Below are 23,427 nucleotides of genomic sequence, written 5' to 3'. Positions count from 1 at the left end.
TTTACAGCTTTGTAACAACATGAGAGTAAGTAAATGATGAAAGAATTTTTATTTTTTGGTGAACTGTCCCTTTAAGGGAATATGTCATACAACTTTAGTTTATTTATTTATATAACTGCATGATTTCTATACACATTAGCAATTTGATTATTTTTATTAAATTAATAATTAAACATTCAGTTAATATCAACCAAAAATCAACCATTAACTGAATTTATTAAACCAATATGATTTCTAGAGATAAATTGTAGGTATAAAGAAGCAGTATAGCATTTATAAATCTTTGTTAATATTAGTTAATGCCAATGCAACTGTTCATGTTAGTTTATTGTGCATAAATTAATGTTAACAACTTTTGATTTAAAAAAAAATGTATTAGTAAATGTTGAACTTAAAATAATAAAGTGTTGATACTTGCATGTTAGCTAGAGTTAACAAATACAACCTTATTGTAAAGTGTTTTACTAAAACTAAATTCCCCAAAAACTCTTCGTGTGAAAATAACTGCGTAAAGCACTTCCAATTTTCACACAAGCATCCGCTGGTTTTTGTAATCAGTGTTCCTTAAATTGAATCAACTTTTTGGTTGAAACCTCCCCACATCTCAACAAGAGACTCTGCAGCACACAACCAGCCGTTAAAGCTGAGCTAGCGAAAGAAAAGAGTGAGTGAATGAGCACTTAAGTCTTGCCACAAAGAGGTCAAGACGCCCCCCTCCATCCCTTTCTCCATCTCTCTCTGTCCTCCTCACGCCCACTCCCTCGCTGCTCTCCTTCTTCGTTCCTCGCACGTTTCATTACGTCCCTCTTGTTCCCACTCAAATTCGACCCTTTCGTCTGAAAAGCCAGAAGAATGTTTCGGTGTGGAGATTGAAGGAGTGGCGGGAGGGGTGTGGGGCGGTGTCGAAAGCAAGGGTGCGCGACTGGACTGAAGGACAATGGGGAGCAGATAAGGGGTGTGGGGCGCCTCACCTGCTACTCTGGAGGGGCCCCGAAAGGAAGAGTGACAGGCTTTTAGAATGGAGCACAGGAGCGCGCAGGAAAAATGAGCTGGTTTAGGACAAGAGTACAAAAGCCCCCCGAGGTCTGAGAGGGGCAGGCGGAGAAACCGGGAGACTGAGAGGAGAAAAAGCGGGAGAGGAGGCAACTGATCAGATGGACTGGAAGGAAAGCACGATTATAGGGTTCAATGGGTATAGGGGGGTCCAGAGAGGGTAATACAAAAAACTATTTTTGTAAAGGAGACATACAAGATGTAAAACACACTTTTTATATTTATACACTTATAAATAGAGATGTTATTGGCTGATTCTTGATCAATTTAAAACCATTGGCATATCAACTTTTGCATTTAAAAAGCAGATATAAAAAGGTTTATAAATTAACTGTGTTAAGGCACTGGGTTGTATTATATGGATAACATAACTAGTTGCCAAAACTAAATAAAATCTCTTATAATATCGTTCTGTTTAATGGATCATACCTGCGTTCAATACAATTATTTGATGATGTAGCAATAAACTAGCTAGTATACCCTAATGCATGTGTTTTATAACAAAATTAACAAATATCGGTATCCCCCCCAAAAAATCCATTGGTGCATTACTTACTAACAAAAACAAACATGCATTTGAATCACAATACGCTGTTAGCTGAGGAAGCATAATTCAAACATCTGCTCCTCAAGAAGCGGGAAAATAGGATTCAGGGTCCCAGGACCCCTTCACCATTCCCCATGACCCCTCTGACCTCCACCGAGCACTTTGACCCCCATCCCCAAAAAAAGCAGATAGATGCACACAAATGCACGGCTGTGTACGCAGTTGTTTGTTTTGGACGATCTCGGGGCCAAAGATCACCAGGAGATTCTGACTTTGAATCACAATGGGCAATTCAGGCATGGCCGAAATGTCAGAATCAGAAATGGTGCGGCTCACGCCGATCTAAGATTTCATCAGCCTGTCCGTCCCATTATGTATCTTCTGCTCCGTTCACTCCCTGTGAATTGATTTTACAATTCAGCAGGAGCGCGGTTATCTGATAGAAGCGTTCAGACTGTGACTCGTGGAAATTCACATCGCTGCTGTGGCGTCTACGCTTTTATATTACACAGCAGAGGGTGTGCAGTAAATTTCAGTTTTTCATTAAGTCTCCTCTATAAACCTTTGGGAAGTGTTTCTAATGGATCATTCTTTCGCTCTCTTTTACCTTTCGAGCAACCGACATATCAGTTCATATCAGTTGTTTATGTTTGACAAAAAAGAAATCCTTGGTATTTGAAATAGAAGAGACAGAAAACAATTATTATTGTTCCCGATACTCTGCAAAGGGGAACTATAAAATACTGATACAAAAAAAGGGTATTTACTGTAAAGTATTGTAAAAAATTACAGCCAGTTTATTCCAGACATTTCTCCTCACAATAATACAATTGATTATAAGCACATGAAGCCCTAAGTAATAGTGTGAACTTAGTTGCTCCTGCAATGGCTACAAATGGATTACATCATCTCACTCATCCTGCCTGCTCTGCCCTGTTACCACAGCAACCACTTCACCTGACATCACTATTCAACATAGCACACAATTCCTAAAAACAAGGTTTAAAAAAAATGTTTCATTAAACTCATTCACACACAGCGCGCACACACACACACACACACACGCACACACACACATCTGTATACCGTCTGCCTATATAGCCAAGAAAACTGTGATAAAAATTTAAATAATTTAGTTCTTATCTGGTGCATTTCATTCGTATAATTTTCCAAATATTTGGGAGTTTGACAAGGGACACTTATGCCTACTTAGGTTTAATATCCATTTTATTTGAAATCTTTTGTTATGAATGAATGATGATGTAATCGAAGAAGCAGAAATACTATATTTTGCCTGCATTTGAGTATACACAGATATTATCATAAACTTTAAAAAAGTAGAAAATGTTAAGATTCATTTTACTTTATTCCTTCCCTGTATATTATGAGAAAGAGAACTGGTTATTTTAATATATAACTTTTTTACAAATTTAACCTGATTTGAAAAATTTGAAAAGTCAGTATCATTAGTCAGGGTGGTTTATGTTAAACTTTTTAGGATTTTGAAAAACATTTACAGGACAGATCTATCTTCATACCCACGTTCAATAAAATAAACACTTTTTATACACAAAATATCCACTTATTATAGTTTTTTCATGGCAAACTATCCAAGCCTTTAACTGGTATTATAATTTAGAGTTCATGAGTAAAGAAAAAGAAAAAGTTTTGCACCACCAATGATTTATGGTTCGATCAAAGTGCTTTTAGATAAATAAGTGCCGTTTAAACACAGCGACAAGTAAATTAAATGCAATTAACCTACTTCTGTATGCACGAAACAAACGAAGGTTTTGAAATCCTCTTCATAAATGACTAAATTATGCCTTATCAAACCACATTTGCATTGCATGTTCAACGACTATGCAAAGAAGCCTTTATCTACAGCGTATAGATCATAGCATAGATTTTCCATTAATCATAAAGAAAAACTATTTTTATATATGAATGATGATAAATATGACGTTTACATACAACAAGCCATGAACACAATAACAGCAAAATATGAAACATCTCAGCATCTATGTAGTACAAAGGCCTACAGCATCACTGATGAAGAGGGTTTGTAGTGAAACAGAACTCACCCACACACATCTTGCTCAGACCGCAAACCTTTTTACATCACACACGCCACGAAAAACGCAGGACCGTCTTTAGTCTCACATTCAAGCGTACTCAAAGTCCAAGCATCTCGGTCGGACGAGCAAAGCTCGAGCTACCCCGGCAAAGTGGAGGGAAAGAGTGCCATGTGGGTTCTGCCGGAGCGAAAAGGTAAATGAGTGAAAAATGGAAAGGAGAAAAAAGGGAGGGGAGAGTGAGAGAGCTCCCCGAGAGCTGTGTCCGACTCGTATGAAGGCCTCGCTGCCTCTCAGCCCCATTCAACCAATGCCGCCACTTGTCACATCAAACGGCGTTGCCGTAGCGACAGCTCCACATGTTGCTGATGGTGAAATGGTGGGGTGAGGGGTGGCAGTGATGCCCTGGATAGGCTGTCCATGAGAGAGAGAGAGAGAGAGAAAACAGGCCCAATGCAACAGGAGCAGGAGGGGGTACAACGAATGGGGTGTAAGAAAAGTGCCACGGGCCCAAAAAAGGTTTGTAAGTAATATGGTTTGGCAAGGACATAAATCCTGAGCTTTCACATCTGGAATAATCGCAGCACAGAAGATATATGAGAATGCAGAGACCACGGAGAATATGCGAAATGATTTATATCTGCGGATGATTTATAGAATAATAAGTGTTTGGTGTGATGATGAATAAAGTTTATGAGTTTATGTTCGTTACTTTAAAGCCTTAAAACATAATTTAGCATACGATGTCCCACAGAACCTACACGTCCGAGCACGCATTTCCAAAAGTATCGCCATCAATCTCAGCGGGAGCACCAAAAGGACACTGCTGTGTATGTCGCCGTGGGAGGGAAAAACTTGAATTCATTATAGAAAGCAAAGAAAGAGACTGACAAACGGAGAAAAGTGAGAAAAAACTGCCTGTGCAGAAAAGCATTTGTCCCCTCGATACAAGAGGGACAAAAACGGTCAGGTGCAAGCAGGTCTCATTACCAAGGCAGAGAGAGAAAATTATAAGATAAAGGATAGGGACGCACACACGCACCCTCGCTCGCGCATACGCCGTGCACTTCAGAGCATAGAAAGTGTCACGCCCCACAATGGCACAAGAAAGAATAATTAAAAATATGAGCAGCCGGATGCAACAAAAGACATTATTCTGCATTCAAGGGCCCGCAACAGCTGTACAAAGTGAAAAGGGAGCCGGCGAGGGAGAGCGCTACGCCTCAATATGCGCCGAGCACAAAAGCCACCCAAGAAAGTGGGGGAGAAAGGAACGGGGAGGGGTCAAAAACAGAGGCAACAAAAAGAGAAGGGCCCAAAGAATAGCAACGAGGAGAATGGCATGAGACACAGAGAGAAAGAATGAGTCAGGGAGAGAAATGAGGCGCAGCGGGGGGGAAATACGCTGAGGATTTGAGACGGGACAACCGTACAGTAGGGACAGTTAAGAGATGAACGGTGAAGATTTCGGGGAAGAAAAAAAAACGTTTGGTTTGAAATGCCCTCCTTGTTCGGCGCGGCGTTTAACGCCAAAGTGATTCATGAGAACGACGAATTACATCACGGTGCGTGATCTGTACATAATAGATGGACAAACTGTAGAATCTATGAATTTCAATGAGAACGTTCAGGGTTTGGTTGATGAGGGCTGTTATGTGGAGAATAATGACCTGTATGGGCAATTCTGCTGCTGACTGACAAGGAAAGAGTGGCTCATTATACCAACCAGTTAACATAATCACTAATCCATAAACCTGCTGATCACAGTGAATGCGGGGGTTTGCGGTTTTTTGCGGATAGGACACACAGGAAGAAACAGAGAAACAGAGAGAAACAGAGAGAGACGCTTACCTCCCCAACTCCAGTCTGGATGATTTTCAAACCCGTCTCTCCCTCGAGGAAATTCTTCTCGGCTACTGCAATGGCAAAACACTGAGGTTTGTATGTGAGCTGACGATAAATTGTATAATTAATCAATTCAATGAGCGGATACGATTGAAAAGACACCGTTACTTTTTACCAAACTATCTCTCTTTCAGTTAACGGCCCGAGTCGGGGGCTTGTCACTCACCTGCTTTACTGGCCACATCCTCAGCGCTGAGATTGAGAGCGTTCTGTCTGATCCTGAATGTCAGGGCTGGACCCACCACGCTGCAGACATGAGCACATCATATAGATTTCTCATTTCATTTATTTTCTGATCTTTCAGTGTTTCTCTCTCCAGAAAACAACACACACACACACACACACACACACTTCACCTTATATTGATGAAACTGCTCGTGGAGAGATGAATTCGCTCTGCCAGACGCTCTAAGAGCTTCACCCCATCATACAGACTTAAAGGACTGGAGGAAAAATACAAGGAAGACAAATCACACATTCATTTTTTATGAAATAAATTATTTAAGAAATAAATAATTATTTAATTTTGAGAAACATTTAGACATATTAACTATAATGCACATTCATATCTCTGATTCTAAAAATCTATGAGACAAGTGATAAAAAAAGTAGGAACACTGAAAAAATTATTCATTCAATTTACTAAATTTTTTTAAGGTAAGTGGTTGCAATCAATTTATTTAAACTACATTTAAACAAAACAATTAGAAATACAAAACAAAACAAAAAACTTTTGTTTAAATGTAGCTAAATTGATTGCAACCACTTACCTTAAAAAAAATTAGTAAATTGAATGAATCCCATACATTTTGCTAAATTTAAACAAGGACTGTTAACCAATGAATTTCCCCTTTTGATCAAATACTTTTTTCTAAATTGAGACTTGACCTCTAAAACCTGCATTTAAAGGATTAGTCAATTTTCTTTAAAAAAAATCCAGATAATTTACTCACCACCATGTCATCCAAAATGTTGATGTCTTTCTTTATTTAGTTGAGAAGAAATTATGTTTTTTGAGGAAAACAATGCAGGATTTTTCTCATTTTAATGGACTTTTATGGACCCCAACACTTAACACTTAACTCAACACTTAACAGGTTTTTTTTCAAAGGACTCTAAACGATCCCAAAGAGGCATACGGGTCTTATCTAACGAAACGATTGTCATTTTTGACAAGAAAAATAAAAAATATGCACTTTTGGACCGCAGCTTCTCGTCTATCTCCGGTCGTGTGGTGCGCCGGTGCGACTTTACGTAATGCGTCATAACGTCAAGAGGTCACGGATGACGGATACAAGTGTGGAGAAAGAGGACCGTTCCGACATTGTTGGATGTGAAATGATACTAATTAATGTCTTTGTGTCAGTTTATTGTTTAAAATGGTCCGCAAATGTGCGTTTCATATATGTAACATGTGCCCTTTCCACATCATTACACAATTACGTGAGGTCGCGCTGGCGTGTCACAGGACCAGAGATAGATGAGAAGTTGTGTTTTAAAAGTGCATTTTTTTCTTGTCAAAAATGACAATCATTTTGCTAAATAAGACCTTTATGCCTCGTTTGGGATCGTTTAGAGTCGTTTGGAACACCGTTGAAAAAAAACAGTTAAGTGTTGAGTTAAGTGTTGGGTGTTGGGGTCCATTTAAGTCCATTGAAGTGAGAGGATCGTGGAATGTTTTCCTCAAAAAACATAATTTCTTCTCGACTGAACAAAGACAGACATCAACATTTTTGATGACATGGTGGTGAGCAAATTATCTGATTTTTTTAAGAAAATGGACTAATCCTTTAATATTTGAGTTATATTTTAGCATAACTATAAAAATGCAATAAATTAAATATAGATCGAACATCATAAATGTATAGATTCTCCAAAAATAATTTCCTGGTATTTCCAGGTTTTTCATAACATTGCGAGTTATAACATCATTGCTATTTAAAAAACCTATCTATTATGTATACAAATGTTTATTATTTATTACATTTAAGCAGGAAAGTAAAAGTTCAATGGCTGATTGAACAAAAAGTATAAGGGGGGCATGGCAACCGGAAATCAGCCTTTGCGGAGTAAAAGAGGACTGTGTCTAAAAATGTTCAATATCTCCAACAGAGAACATTTCAGGTAAAGTAAATTACACGTCATTAAAACTAATGAAACTCGTACCTCTGATTAGTGACAATGTAGCCATATTCCTCCCTGCTGTTTGCTCCATCTTTAGCTGATTTTAAGACACTGTCTGTTTTCTCTTTCAAATCCAAATCTTTTGCTGACAGCGTGGGTCCCAGTGTGCTCTCACCGTCTTTCTTAGGCACGGTCACAGGATCCGGTGTGGATGGGGCCGGAGTGGAGGCCCGCTGGTATGTTGGGGTAGAGGGCAAAGCTGAGACAGGTGATGTGGATTTGCCTCCTTTTTGGGTCACTTTGTCACTACCTTCTACAATCGTCTGTCAAGAAACAAAATTTGTATGCTTTTAAATAAAAATATTTTATTATATATCCTAGCGGCTACAACCACACTCTGTAAGTTGTGTGGTCGGGTCGGATCACATGGACCCGCTACTTACAGCCCCATGGGCTACTTTACCTTGGTTGACATGGTATCCATATGACTTTCTGCATTCACCGGTTCTGTCAACAAAATCACGTGTATTGCCCTGCCCACGGCGAGGCAATACAACAACAGTATTTACAATACTGATAACAAACAATAGTGCTTTTCAACCACACAGGGGAGCCGTGAACCAGTCTTACAAAGTGGCGCTTTAAAGGTACACTGTGTAGATTTTAGCAGCATCTAGTGGTGACATTGTAAATTGGAACCAACTGCTTAATTCACAGCTCACCTTCTCTTTATAAACACATAGAGAGGCTACGGTAGCCGCCACAGGACAAACATGTCATTGTCTGAGACAATGTAGTGACAAAATGTGCTCTGTAGAACAGTTTGTCCGTTAAGGGCTACTGTAGAAACATGGCGGAGACTTCCATGTAAGGTGTATGTAGATAAAAACAATACAGTTCATTATGTAAGGTCTTTATTCACCACTGATAATATAGTTATGTTTATTATATATAATTTATGTCAAGAGGTCCTTCTAAAAATCCCACATTGCACCTTTAAAAGCAATATTTATATTGAAGGTGACTGAAGGTTGTTTGAGCATTTACATCAATATTAAAATAGCAATCTGTTCCCACCTCTTTAACTGCGACTGTCCCAGGTGATCGATCTGAGAAAGAAAGATATATAGAAAAACATTAAACAGTAATTTGTCCATACTTTTATCTAAAATACTTCAGATTGAAAAGTAAGATTTGCATGCTAAAGGAAATGTCAACCCGCAAAGGTAATCACATTTTTGGAAACAATTATTTTGTGTCTAATCTTTTCTATGAATTGATTAATTCATCATAAGACCGATACCTTTTTGAACTGGATATTGCTTTTTGTTTCACAACAAAAGATCAAGATATTCAGTAAATAATGACTTTAGGCTTTAAATAACACCCACGGACTACTTTAATACATTAGGTTATATTTTTAAGTTTCTGTATATGTGCTCTTGTACATCTTTCAGGGTTATGCCATATCCCACCTGTGTTCTCCATGTTTTGTAGGAGCTGTAGCAGTAGAGTGAGTCTTTTTATTTGCTGAGGGCTCAGGTCTCGTGGGTCCACCCCAAAACCCTCTGAAAGACGTCCCAACTGAGCCAGTGTTTCATCTGTAACAAACAGGCAACATACAAACCCTCAGTAAAATTGTGGTTTGCATTGAATTGAATCATATGACAAAGGTCAAACTCTGATTCTAAAACAATAAATAACTAATAATGAATAAATAAATACCATGACAAGCTACATTTCAAACTTTCAACAAAGCTGTAAGCTTAGGGGCAGTTTCCTGGATAGGGTATAGATTAATCCAGGTCTAGCTCTTAGTTATATAAGTTAAATTAAAGGAAAACACCAGCTTTTTAAATGTTTTACTATGTTCTTACCTCAACTTAGACAAATTAATACATACCTCTCTTTTATTCAATGCGTGCACTTAATCTTTGAACGGCGCATTGTGAATGTGTTAGCATTTAGCCTAGCCCCATTCATTCCTTAGGATCCAAACAGGGATGAATTTAGAAACCACCAAACACTTCCATATTTTCCCTATTTAAAGACATTTAATGATGTATGATAGCACAAAATAAACGTGGTGATTTTTTAAGCAGATAAAAATGAGAACTATATTGTATGGCGCACTTAGTTTTCAGCACTTTGACCTCGGCGCGCACTAACATCATCACTCCTGACTACTCCCCCTCTTGCTCAAACAGCCATCAATATTACTGCACCTGAGGTTGAAGTGCTGCAAACTAAGTGCTGTTTCCCCATACTTACTCGTGTAACTACTCATGTAACAGTCTTTAAATAGTGAAAACATGGAAGTGTTTGGAGGCTTCTAAATTCATTTCTGTTTGGATCCTAAGGAATGAATGGGGCTAGGCTAAATGCTAACACATTCATGAGGCGCTGTACAAAGATTAACTGCACGCATTGAATAAAAATAGGTATATATTAATTCATCTAAGTTGAGGTAAGAACATAGTAAAATATAAAAAACACTGATGTTTTCCTTTAAAGGCGCTCTAAGCGAATCTGTGTGACGTCACTTTTTGTTGATGTTTGAACTGTTTTCAAACAAACGGAGCGTAGCTAACTCCTCCCCCTCCTTATCCCTTCCGTGCTTTCATGAACGCGACCAACCCCCACCCCCAAATCCTTCTTGTTGTTTATTGGCTGGAACTCTTTGTTTTGTGGTGCTAGGTTTGGCCACTGTGTTTTTATTGCAGTTTGTGGAGCCTGGGCTGTCTACAGAGATCGCGTTTTTTTACAGTTTGATCAGCGGACAGGTAGCAAGCAGATAGTGAGGAGATGTTTACAGTATGTAACAAAAAATGTTTTATGGTCTACAACGCGTGAATTGGCTTAGAGCACCTTTAAGTAGTTTACAAACAAACCTTACAAAAAAACAATACTGATGTGCATCTTGAGACAAAACAATGGCACTGATATATGTGCTTTTAAATGAAGGCAGCTCATGCATTTTAGTCTGGGGCTGGGATAATCCCTGTCCGCTCCTTATAAAGCTAACAGACATGACATCAGACTGAAACTCACCATCAAGACCAGCGAGAGAGCTGTAGTCCTGCGGGACTTTCTTGTTAGTGTGCTGGGATGAGCTAGGTTGCTCCTGTAGGGTGTAGTCCTCTCCGTACTCCAATGGAAAGTCTAGATCTTCATAGTATGGGGCGGCAGGGAGGGCTGCTGCCCCCCTGTGGCGAAAAGAGGGTTGTGAGGAGGAGAGATAAAGAGACAGAGCATCTTCCAGGAGCTGACGATCTCTGTCTCGTTGCTGAGATCCGGCTCCAGAGGAGGGTCGCTGGTATCCCCCCACACTGGTGTGAGGATGGAGAGAATGGGTCATGTCATCCTGTTAAGGAACAATGAGAACAATGAATTAAACAGGCATTGAGAACGATCAGTAAATCTGTGCATGGAGTCTCATGCTAGTTTCCAGGAACAAATGCACATACATACTTTTTTATATAACAGGGAAGGCCAGAGATAGTTGTCAGACAGCGAATATCTTAGTTATACAGGTTTAGAGGCTAGATTAAATTACAAAAAGGGGGGTTTGTCTAGCATTGCTTTGCATGTTGGTTTTGAACACCTAGTTCAAGAGTCTTTAAAATTTTAATATTTTTTTGTGAATCATTTCCTCAAACTCAATTGTAATATTAAATAAGCTTAACAATAAAATCATACTAGAATATATTAGAAAACATTACTAATGTACAGTAGATCTTATTGAGGGATTGAAAAATAAGAGGTATAGTGAAGTAGGGGCAAGTTTAAACCTGTATTTTAAATGGATATTATTATTCAACTTCAATTCAATTATTTTCTCGATATTGTAATTGTTTTTATGTTTAAGTTGTGATGAAAACCTTATAAGGGGCTATTTAATGACAGGTTCCATTGTGACAACTTACCCCATGTAGTGTGACAACATGTCCCACTAATAGGTCATGGATTAATTTTTCTTTTTTTTTTGTACCATTATTGGAAATGTTCAGTAGCTCAAAACTTGAAGGTATTGTCTTAAATACAATAATTATCCTTAAGAGTAAACCCAACACCAAAAGTTGTACCTGTAGATATGAATATGGGTCCATAGGCAGGGCCTGCATCCGAAGCGAGGAGGACTGATGGGGGTCTAAGATCATATAGTCCATATAACTCTGAGCTGGTCCAGGTTCAGAGTTAGTGTAACCCTTCTTAGCTGTGGGCTGTGATGACCTACAATATGCAGTCAATAAACACTAAAGATCTGGTGGTTTATTTCATATGATGTCTGACACTGTTATTAGGTTTTCCAGCAATAATAGCTTAAACTGTATTTATTAATGGATCTGATATGGTCCATTATGAACATTATCATTGGATTGTTTTTGATATACTGGTACTCACTGTGCATTCTGGGTCTTTTGTGTGCGCGTGTGAGGAATACGACTCAGCTCTTTAGCAATGATGTGCTGGGTGATGTCATTCTGCCAGGAGAATCCTGCACACACACATAACATACAAACACTTCATGCAAACCCACTGTAAAAAATGATCCCAAATCAACATATATTTTTATGTTACTTTAACTTAAAGGTGTAGCGGAGGATTTTCTTGAATTATAGAAAGAACCGCCTTCTCCACTTTTTAAAAAAAATGCAATTGCGCAACACTCCTGATTGACAACTAGGAGGACCAATAGTCTTGATGATCCACCCAGAAAAAGAAAATCCTCCGCAATACGTTTAACAAATTAAGTTAAACAATTCAACAGTTTTTTTAAGTTATGTCAAGTTATTACAAGTCAAAACTTAAAAAAATAAACTTTTTTTCTTTTTTTTACAGTGAGATGAGAGTAAGCGTTTTATCAGTGGCTTTATTACTAGAGTAAATCAGTGTGTGTTTTGGTGTGGGTGTGCTTTTCACCTTGAAAACAAGTACTGTATGAAACCTTAGATGCCAAATCATGCATACGATCGATCCAGCTCGACACTGAGATGTTAATGTAATCAATCGCTTGTTTTTTACTTTAGATCTTATGCGTAAAACATTCACAATCAGATAGCAACTGAAAGTACTTATTTTCTACAAACTTCCAGAATTCATAAAAATCAATAAGGTGTCAAATATTGGAATTCTCTGAAATGTTTGTTTATATTAATATTTATGCATTTACATTTTCAGTTACAGTGCACTTAAGATAAACATTTTAACAGTACATTCATTCCTATAGACCTAGCGATTAAGTGCAATGCTTAATGCGAAAAGCTTTGCTGTCTAGTCTGTACTTCCACCATAATTTTTTTTTGTAATCTATATCCGACAGCATGTTATGTATGTTATGTTTAAATGTGTTACAATATGATTACAATCCTACAATTATCTTTACAGTTAGCACTGCTAAAGTACAGTACATCTACTGTAATAACACAGTGTATTTTATAATTTCCCCATTTCTTTATTTTTCTTATATATGTACTGTTTTTTCTTATGCCTCTACTGTTTGTTTACAATGTTTTTTTTGTGAAGCTGCTTTGCAACAATGCAAAATTGGTAAAAGCCCTATAGAGGTAAAATTTTACTGAATTTATTTTATATTTAAGTAAAGCTATACCCACTGTTACAAGCTTGGCCAAAAAATGTGTTACTAAAAACAGCAAAAATAGTGTTGTCAGCTACAGTCATTTTAAAACCACATTCAAGTAGTGATGAACATAAATACCAGTAAATAAATCTGTTACCCCATTTATAAGCCACATAGTAAAAAAAAATCATATCAACATAAGTTTTTGTTTGACTTTAACTTAACAAATTAAGTTTTAACTTGCTTATAAGTTATGTCAACATTTTTTGTCAAAAACTTAAAATTGTAGGTTCAATTAACGTGCATAACCACTTTTATTAAATTTGCACGCAACACCCCTACTAAAAAATCCAGCTAAGACCAGCATAAGCTGGTGAGCTGGTTTTAGCTGGTCTCCCAGCTTGGTTTTAGCTGGTATTGCTGGTCTAGCAAGCTGGTCTAGCTGTGTTTTGGTCTATTTTTAAGCTGGTCTAGCTGGACTTAGCTGGTCAGGCAGTAAGACCAGCTGACCCACCAGCTTGACCAGCTTTGCCAGGCTGGAAGGACCAGCTCAAACCAGCTCCTGACGCCTTAAACCAGCAAAAAAGCTACCAGCTTATGCTGGTCTTAGCTGGATTTTTCAGTAGGGACTGCAGCATTTTTTACAGTGCATCATCTTTTCAGATTTATAATGGATAGTGCCCCATTTTTAAGCGCATCCATCAATCAAAAACTAATCCTTACAGTTATTAAATGTTTTCTGAGGCAAAGTCTTTCACCTGACCTCAACCCTTCAAACACGCATATAGCCAAAGTTTATAATGTATTGTTTCCTTACAAAAAACAATCACTTGAGTATGAGGATGAGTAAAATTAGCTAATTTTTATTTTGGGGTGAACTATCCCTTTAAAAGCGGGGTGCATGATTTTTGAAAAACACTTCGGAAAAGGCAGTGGGGCCAAGTACCAAAACACACTTATAGCCAATCAGCAGTAAGGGGCGTGTCTACTAACCAACATCGTTGTCTGGGTTGCGTACGTGTGGGGCGGGTCTATCAAAAGAAGGTCCAGATTCTATTGGGGTAGGGGCGTATTTGTTTAGGTGATTTCAAATTTCAACATTGGCTTTCAGAGATCATGTAACCCACCTTTAATTTAAAACAAATTAATAAAAAAAATTATTAAATAATTAAATGTGTATGTGTGATTAACATACCCTGAATCATTAACTGCTTGAGCACTTCCTGTAGCCTCTGAAGAACAGGAACAGAGACCTGGTACTGAACCTGATCATGTCTGGAGCTCCGACACTGCCCAAAGAGCCTGTCTGTTACACAAACACACACACACACATCGTTCAGATTCAACAGCTATCCAAAATTACACTAGATAAACATTCTTTATAAAATGATACCAAAAATAAATTATTAGCCTATGAGCTACAGCATCCTGAAAGGTTACTGTCGCTAAAAGAGATTATTTTAATGTATGGTGACTGTAAACACATCAAAATGCCACAACCAAAATATCCCATAAATTAAAAATTAGATAACAAACACCCATAGGATATTCAGCCCCCGCGCACACGCTCATACACACTCACTTCCTACACATAAACCACTGACTCATCTCTGACTAAACCTCCAGTTATGTGGTTTAAAAAAAGGACTGAGTTGATCCCCTAACACATACTGTATGAGCACAAACCCGACCATTTTCTACCTCCCAGAGCAGGTCTTTCATCAACATGACTCACGGCTATTTATAGGACAGATGGAGATGTGAGAGGACTACAGGGGAGATAGATCAGTTGACCTGGGGCATGAAAATACACAGCAGATTATTACATCGTAACAGGAGTGACCCAGAAGAACTGATGTCACACCCTCGCTTTGGTCAAGTGAAAGTGTAACTCACACAGTGCACACAGACTAAACTTATCATGCATGCATCCTCTCTCAAAATGTAAACATAAAGAATCATGACAGATGTCTTTCACGTGTTCTTCAGAATTTCCTTTTGTGCCATACCATACAATAGTTAACACATAAATGTACAGACACAGTCCAACTAGCACATTCATACAGTACATACATAATTAATAAATGTTTTGTTATATTATTGGCGCCGAGCCATAAAACAAGTAAAATCAAAAGAAAGATATAAAGTTATTGCTCTATTTTCATTATTTACTTCACCAAAATGTCTGGTTTCATTTTATTATAAATGTCTTTGTTACATGTTACACTTACTATAGTATACTATATATACTATTATTTTTCTATGGCATTACTGTGATGTGCCCCATATTGAGTCAAAAGGGACGAACCCAACCTGTTGGGTTGTAATTTAAACTGCTGTATGCTACTGTATGCCCATTGTTAAATATACACATTTTCCAGTTTAATTTAACCCAACGGCTGGATTTGTCCCTTTATGACCCAACACTGCGTTCAAAAGAATCCAGCATTTTTTTATTAAAATTTTAGTGTTAGTGTAATATCATTAACATCATGCATAATACATGCAACTAACACTAAACCAAATCCTAATCCTAACACAAATTCACTCATGGTTGTGTGACAGAACCAACTGTTGGGTTATAAATAAACCTATGCTGGATTGCTGTTACTCAACCACAAGTTGAAACAAGCCAGCATTTGGGTCAAAACCAGCATATGTTTATTTATAACCCAACAGTTGGTTCTGTTCAGTATTTACCCAACTGTGGGTTAAACCAACCCAGTTTTTTTAGAATATAGTAGTAAATGTATGTTGTTAATAAACATGTAATACACTGTAACACGGACACCTTCACATAAACCAGATGTCTAACTAAAGTCTATAAACTCGTTTTGCTAAACAGAACTTGAACAGCAAACAATAACCATCAGACTGAATAAATAAAAAATATTAATATTAATCAACCATGTGAAAAATAACCCAGCAGTTGGGTTAAAACAACCCATTATTTGGGTCATTTTAACCTAGAAATGTGTTCTCTCCTATAGTTACCCAGCCCTGTGTTAAAAACAACCCAATATCTTTTACAGTGAAGAAATAAATATGAATAAAGACCTATTTGGTTTTTATCTATAAATCTATGAATATACAGTGTACATTATCCACCCGTGTATCGTCAGTTTATGAGCCTGGAGACACAGAAGCCAGATAAACGTCATTGTATTTTCAAGACCAGGTTATGAAACGCATCTGAAAGAGACCTTTGGGTCTTTGTCAACGCTTCTGAATGTGCAGGTATACGCGTGGATATGTGAATGTACGAGTGCGTACGAGTGCGGCAGAGACGTGATTGTGTGCGTAAGCATAGGGTTGTGAGTCATCAGTGATTGAGGGGGTGTACTCCCAGCATCCATGAGCTTGATGATGTCACCGTTACCAAGGGGATGTGAAGCAGGGGTGGGTGGGGCTTGATGGTGAGAGAGAAGAGCAGGTGACAGAATACTAGTGGCTCATGGCTTGTGTACTACACGCTCAGGTAAATCCCAGAGACGAGTAGGGGATATGTAAAACTATCATTTCAGTCATTTTTAGATGACTGCAGTCTTGTACAATAAGATAACACTTTATAATATGGTTGTATTTGTTAACATCAATGCATTAGTTGACACAAACTAACAATAACAATCTTTGTTAATTATAGTTATACAATTGTTCACGTTAGTTCATTCTGCATTAGCTAATGTTAACAGTTACAACTTTTGGTTTTAAATATGTATTTGTATATGCATGAGATAAGATTAATAAATGCTGCGGAAGTATTGGTTACTGTTAGTTCATTTTAGCTAATGCATTAAAATACAATTTTATTGTAAAGTGTTACAGAAAAAATATATACATAGCAATGTTTATTCAAGACTGATATCAAAATAAATGTAACACACAGTGGGATAGTGTTGCATTTCTACCCAGTCTCACAAAATTATATACCTGTCACATAATTTTTTTATTCTTTTTCGTGATACTGTCACGAATTTCCGCCGTTTTTCGTGATCGCATCACAAATTTCTGTTTATGTTTCATTGTCACGTATTGTTACTCAACTGCTTTTTCCTATTTTCAAACCATTTTCGTTTCAATTTAGGGTTAGATTTGGTGTTTGCATTAGGATGTCCTTTTAAGTATTGGTTTATACTATTTTTTTATTTTTCTAAATTTTAAAACATTGTCGCGTAGCGTTAGGGTTAGAGTTGGGTTTGGTAAAGATGTCATTTTATGTAAATCTAACCCTAAACCAAAGCGAAAATGGTAAGAAAATATAACATAACAGTTGAGTAACCAATACATGACAATGACACATAAACAGAAATTCGTGACAGTATCACGAAAAAGAATCAAAAAATTACGTGAGTATAGTAACGTAATTTCGTGCGACTGGGCTGTGCATTTAATTGCATGTAGTCATTTTGCTATTTTAACAATTAAAAAAAACAAAAGCTGAATTATTTCACTGTAACTGTAAGCAAATGTGTGTCATTGGCCTTGTTAACTCTTTTGTACAATATCAGGTTTTAAGTCCATCTTGAATTTAAGTGCATGCTGTCTTTAAAGCAAGATGTTGGCAGCCAATGCTACAAAAATCAGGAAAACATGCTTTCAAAAAATTATTTCAAATATATTATGCCAAAATATATTTTGCAGTTAATTGCAAAAGTGATTTCAGACTTTTGGACCACACCGTATCTCTAAGTTGAGATCTACATAATGTGTTGACACAAATACCATCCCTGTTCCACCATACGCCAACACAACGTTCGACTAATATGAACAGATTGAAGTGAAACTTCCTGTAGTGTAAATGATTTAGCCATGTGTATGTGGCTTCTGCATCTTAGCAGGATGTAGCAGAGCTGTTGTGTCATATGATGATCATCGCAAGCAAGAAATAAAGAGGCAAATGCTACAAGCACATCAACCGGCCCTTATCCATGTGTGTCAGAACTACAGAGATTTATATATTTGGGCGATTCTCACGAAACCATTGAAACACCACGGCACTAATGATTTTAGCTTTAAAATGTGTAATATAGTAACATTAAAAAGCATCAGAATTAACACAATACTGTGTTCTACCTTGCACAATGTGTGATTTCAACATAAGAATTTATAATTGGAAATTTTATCTAATTTTCTGCTGAAATTCTCATTACCGCAATGTGTCCGGCTGTGTTTGAACATGCGTTATGTTGTAATTTAATCAAATTAACACAAAAATATTAAGAAAAAAAATAAATGGATGTTTTGCTAGACTACTTTAGATGACAGAAAAAATATTTATTGAATATTCATGTATAATAATAATGAAGAAAAATTAGGAAAATGATGTGTCCATGCCTGATGTTCTCATCCTCCACAACACTTTTTGAGAACAGTTTAAGCACACATACAGAATTTTAATAAAGTTTGATTTTGAGTGACCAAGCACATGGACCAGTTACTTCAAGATGGCTACCAGGTAAGATCATTTTTTTACAGTTAATTTGAAATATTGTCTTGTCAGAATGCTTACACGACATTTTGATTATCATTACCGCAACAGATGCTTATTAAATGTTAATTTAATTAATAGAAGCATAATACTTTGATTTTCAATGCATGTGCAGAATCTCCAAATTATGTTCTTTCAGGTTTGTCATGTCATTTTGAAAATATGTCAGTGTTGATGTTTTCTGACTGTTGCGGTAATAAGATTTTTTAGGACTAATTTTTTAAATTATGTTACAAAAAGTGTTAAATGATAAGTAAAAGTTTTTAAATGAATGTTCCCATTTACTCCAGACTTTGTTTTTCAATGTCTGGTGGGAAAAAAAGTAAATTTAAGGAACTTTTACATTTTCATGCTTGACATTTTTAAAACCAATTTTTCGTGAGAATCACCCATCTATGCAATAGTGCTCCTCTAGTGTGATACTCACCGTCAGAGCAAAACTGCTCCCTGGAGCACAGCCTCTTCTCAAACAAACAGCCTAAATGTGAGACAGAGAAGAAGAAGAATAAGCAGGATTACATTATAATTACAAAGAGTTTTCAATTATTAATAATACTGTATCTGTGTATTTTATGCCATATTTATTTTGCACTAGACTCATGGTGTCCAAGTGACCTTTCCTACGCAACATATCCAATCTTACAACTAAGCTTTTAGTATAAAATGAGATCTGTCTCTGGAATGAGATTTACATCTTAAAACACAAAAACATTTAAAGGGGTGGTTCAATGGTATTTCATGCATTCTGACTTAATAACGCAGTTATAGAGTTGTTTCCTCATGCTAAATGTAGGCAAAAAGTGTCAAAAAAGCAGTTGGGCATGTTACAGAATATTTCTGTGCCGAATGCACTTCGACAGGCTTCGTACAAGTTTTGGAAAGTTTTTTTCGATTACGGTTCCAGCTGACGGTTTAGGGGTTTCTATACGTATCACTTCTTTTTATGGGCACTTCCCCCGGAAAACCCCGCCCAATTGCCAATCAGCAGGAGACGCTAGAACTTACATCATATCACGCGACACAGATTTGTTTAATTTCAAAATTCAACAATGGCACGAAAGAAGAAGTGTGTTTTTGGATGTAAGGAGATAAAAGCCAGCATTATGAAAACAATGGATATAGTTTATTATCCGGGGTAGCAGCGGAGTTTTGCGTGTGTGTTTGATGCGCTGGATTTCATTGAAAAGTCTCAACCGGGTCATGATTGCATGCGGTAAGTAAGACTTCTGTCTTATGTTGTAACTAGGCACGTGCATATTATATAAATGACACGAACATGTAGTGAATCATAAGTTAAACAGTGTTGTATAGTGTTGCATGACTCGCTCCTCCCGTGGTAGTAACTCCTCCTTCTTCATTTTTCGTACGTTAGCGGAAAGAATCTGTAAAGCTAATCTTTCTTTTATAAATCTGATTAAACTAAAGACTCTTTGGAGATATAAAGGATGTAATACTACTCTATAGGTACTCCAGATTAACATCAGAAATGCAGAAACAGCGTGTGTTATGTGAGCTTTAAAGAATAAGTTATATATCAATAACAAGAGTCCTTTATTCATTATGGCCTATAATGGCAGCAGATAGCTTTGCTTTTTAAGATGCAGAACTGCTGCGTAGGCTGATGAAATGAGGAGGAAAGATCTTGGCATGTGTTGAACGCAGCTGATCAAATAAAAATGGCAACATGACTACCAGTGAGCATGACCTAACTGTGCTTGACTGTGTATATGGGTGTGTATGTTTGTCTGAAGTGTGTGTGTGGGAAACACCAGGCTGGCCAACTGCACTGCTGTCTGGGGAACCGAGCAGGACAAACACAGATAAAACCTCAAAGGCTGATAAAACTGGGGGAGAACAAAGCCAGAACTGGCATAAAAACAGATGCAGACACTTTAAAGGTTATGAAGCACACACATACAGCAACCAACAGAAAAACAACCTCTTATAATATAAATGATATGAATCAAGGTGAATAGCATGGAGAAATCTGCTCAATTCCACAAGCCTTAAAGTCTCTATGAAATCAAAATGGAAGTTTCTTGAATTTAAGTGAGAATATTTTAGTTAACTTACAGTCTCTGACTTCTGCAAATAAGGACCAGTGATTTTTATGACGTCATTCTACACATCAGCTTCTCATCAGATTTCAGGCTGGGAGGTAACTAAACGCTTTTGGCTTTTTGATGTGTCCCACCCTAATTGTTTCAAGGGAAATTACGTCAATACAATAAACAAATATGCGCAATTCAAGGCACTTTAGTTGGTCTTTAAAAGTCAGAAAATGTAGAAAACTAAACATGATAGCTAGTCAGTCTGACATTTCCATATTTGTGATTGTTGAGTCACCACGTTAGTAAAAAACACAAAAGCATCAGACACAGTTCATAATAATAAAAACTGCACTGATATCAAAGACACAAAAATATCAAAATACTCAAACAACCACACATTGCAAATGTTATCTTAAATACAATGTCCTAAAAAAAAGTCCAGCCGACAATAAAAAAAGTATTATCTATTAAATCTAAATCCAAATGTCATCCTAAAGGTTTGGCATAATCTTTGCAATGCATTATGTTTTCTTTTAAAATTAATATACTGTTTATTCATATCAAGGAGTTTATACATTAAACAATGTTAACCCATAATCATTACTTTTTAACAACTGCACTAGATGAATTTTAATGTTCTCAGCACATTCCTGTTCCTGAAGTGTGGGCTAGCATATGGACATATTGAGTCACTGCTTCCCAAAACAAGCAATCAGTGTCATAAATTGAGAGACAGAAGTGCCTGTTATAAAAGGGAGGTGGGTGTAAAAATGTCAGGGGGGATTGCAAACACCCTTGTTAGTGACATCAAAAAGGACAAAGTAAAGATGAACAAGTCAAAGACTATACGGTACACTTTCATGTTGTCAGTGCGACGGTACCTTTAATTACGGTCCTAATACTGTATGTACCATTTGGGACAAATATGTAGCCTACCTTTGAGCTACTAAATTGTGTACCATATACCAAACTGCACAATAAAAGTGTACTTAAGGTACGACCACAGTGACAACTTTTGTACTTTTTTTGTACCTTTTATTCTGAAAGTGTACCTGACCTTTGGACCCACTTAAGTAAATGAAAATTCTGCTGTTTAGCCCTACCATATTGAAATTACAGTAGTAAATGTACAAGTAGGGGTGTTTGCTTTGCCTCTGGCTTCATAATCACCCTGCCTGGGTTTATTTTGCAAGAACAACCGACTGGATCCACATGAGTAAATAATTGGACACAAAATATTGATTTGAAATACTCTGTTGGCTCATTTGTAACAAATTCAAGCCAAGCATGAGAGACAGCGGATCCATACAAATAGCACAGCTCAAGATGACTCGCGTTACCCGGATGTTGTGTGTTATCAGTTTCAGCGTTTGTTATTGACGAATAACCCACTTCTTAATGTCGCGATTGGCCAATCAAAATCAAGGTTTGCCAAACCGCCGCGTAATAAGCACGAATAACGCAGGAATAAACGAAATAACAGCAGACTTGTGGAAAAAGCACACGGATCAAAGTGGTACTAGATAATCAATACGCACTCTAATAAGACATATATGATTCAGAAGCACGTTTTTTTGTCTTGGGGTCACTATTTCCGTTTCGCCGACGTGTCGCCAAGGATACTACAGAGAGAGAAGAAAATGGTGTTTCTATTGACTAAAGAATTGATGGAAAGTAATGAACATTGTTTTGTTACTAACAGGGTGAAAGGGACATAGGGAATTAAAGCTTGTAAAACACGAAATGGATGAATGCTTTGAAAAATAAACTAATCTGAATTCTGCCCCTCTCCGTGGTGCTGAAACGCTCCCATGCACTGAATGACGGCTTGTCTCCAGGCAGCCCAGTAACACCAGTTGCGTGATGACTGGAAACAGTTCGCTTTACCATTCAGACCAATAAAACTTCTGTTGCATGTGAAAAATAAGTAATTACAGTGTCCTGGTAAATCAGTTATCGTGTCAGTACTTGACCACTATACAAACAACGCATGAGAATATACAAAATATACTCAAGATTGCAAAGACACACCAAGCATCTTGATCCCACGTCATTAAAACGCAACAAAGAGCTCGTGAGCTAGAGCGAGTTGCTGTATTTGCTCAAAACGCTTGCAAGTGGCTACAAAGATGTAAAATTAGAAACATCCAGACAACTAATTGACACAGGCCTTCAAATCCACACCAGTGCACAATGTCTGTCTCATAGTCCATATGCCATGCAACTGAAATGCTGTCAATCGATGTGTGCATCTTTGCATACATCTCACCAAGACTTTCTCACGCTACTTATACGTACCGTATTTGCCTGCCATCCCGAGGTGGTGTAATACGGTCATGATAAACAGAGCTCTCCATACTCTTGGATGCATCATGTTCATTATCCACAGGACTGAAGTCAGCAAGCGTTGTTTGTTTCGCCCTCCGTCAGGAACCTAAATCCACATTTTGTCTGTCGTTGCCGCAGGCTTGTGCTAAAGGGTTGTAGCACAAGTGATGGGCGCGTCAGGTAAGAGATATTAAATGTGGGCTTTGGTTTTTGGCAATCATAAACACACGAAGACATTTACGGCTGTACGGAAAATATGGCGCGGACCGGGAGCG

The 23,427-nt window shown here is 37.4% G+C and overlaps 1 protein-coding gene and 1 long non-coding RNA gene across 2 annotated transcripts in view; one reads left to right on the top strand and one right to left on the bottom strand.

Moving 5' to 3' along the window:
• The window catches only part of ptprna (protein tyrosine phosphatase receptor type Na), a 34,560-nt gene extending 11,133 nt beyond the window's left edge, over window positions 1-23,427 (bottom strand). The window contains exons 1-12 of the mRNA XM_055216251.2: window positions 23,123-23,427; window positions 19,201-19,251; window positions 14,481-14,591; window positions 12,109-12,202; window positions 11,790-11,937; window positions 10,756-11,068; window positions 9,180-9,305; window positions 8,782-8,813; window positions 7,747-8,027; window positions 5,937-6,023; window positions 5,747-5,826; window positions 5,527-5,591 (exon numbers count right to left, since the gene is read on the bottom strand). Of these exons, the coding sequence (XP_055072226.2) occupies window positions 5,527-5,591; window positions 5,747-5,826; window positions 5,937-6,023; window positions 7,747-8,027; window positions 8,782-8,813; window positions 9,180-9,305; window positions 10,756-11,068; window positions 11,790-11,937; window positions 12,109-12,202; window positions 14,481-14,591; window positions 19,201-19,251; window positions 23,123-23,204 (1,470 nt within the window). The 5' untranslated portion in view covers window positions 23,205-23,427. The remainder of the gene's footprint in view (window positions 1-5,526; window positions 5,592-5,746; window positions 5,827-5,936; window positions 6,024-7,746; window positions 8,028-8,781; window positions 8,814-9,179; window positions 9,306-10,755; window positions 11,069-11,789; window positions 11,938-12,108; window positions 12,203-14,480; window positions 14,592-19,200; window positions 19,252-23,122) is intronic.
• LOC129452417 (uncharacterized) lies at window positions 5,495-5,805 on the top strand. The gene is made up of 2 exons (XR_012358290.1): window positions 5,495-5,612; window positions 5,715-5,805. It is a non-coding gene; the product is annotated as an uncharacterized lncRNA (long non-coding RNA).

The sequence above is a fragment of the Misgurnus anguillicaudatus genome, chromosome 17, assembly GCF_027580225.2.
Source record: "Misgurnus anguillicaudatus chromosome 17, ASM2758022v2, whole genome shotgun sequence".
NCBI classification, from domain to species: Eukaryota; Metazoa; Chordata; class Actinopteri; order Cypriniformes; family Cobitidae; genus Misgurnus; species Misgurnus anguillicaudatus.
The sequence above is the reverse complement of the archived record's forward strand: the minus strand, read 5'-3'. Positions and strand labels throughout refer to the sequence as shown.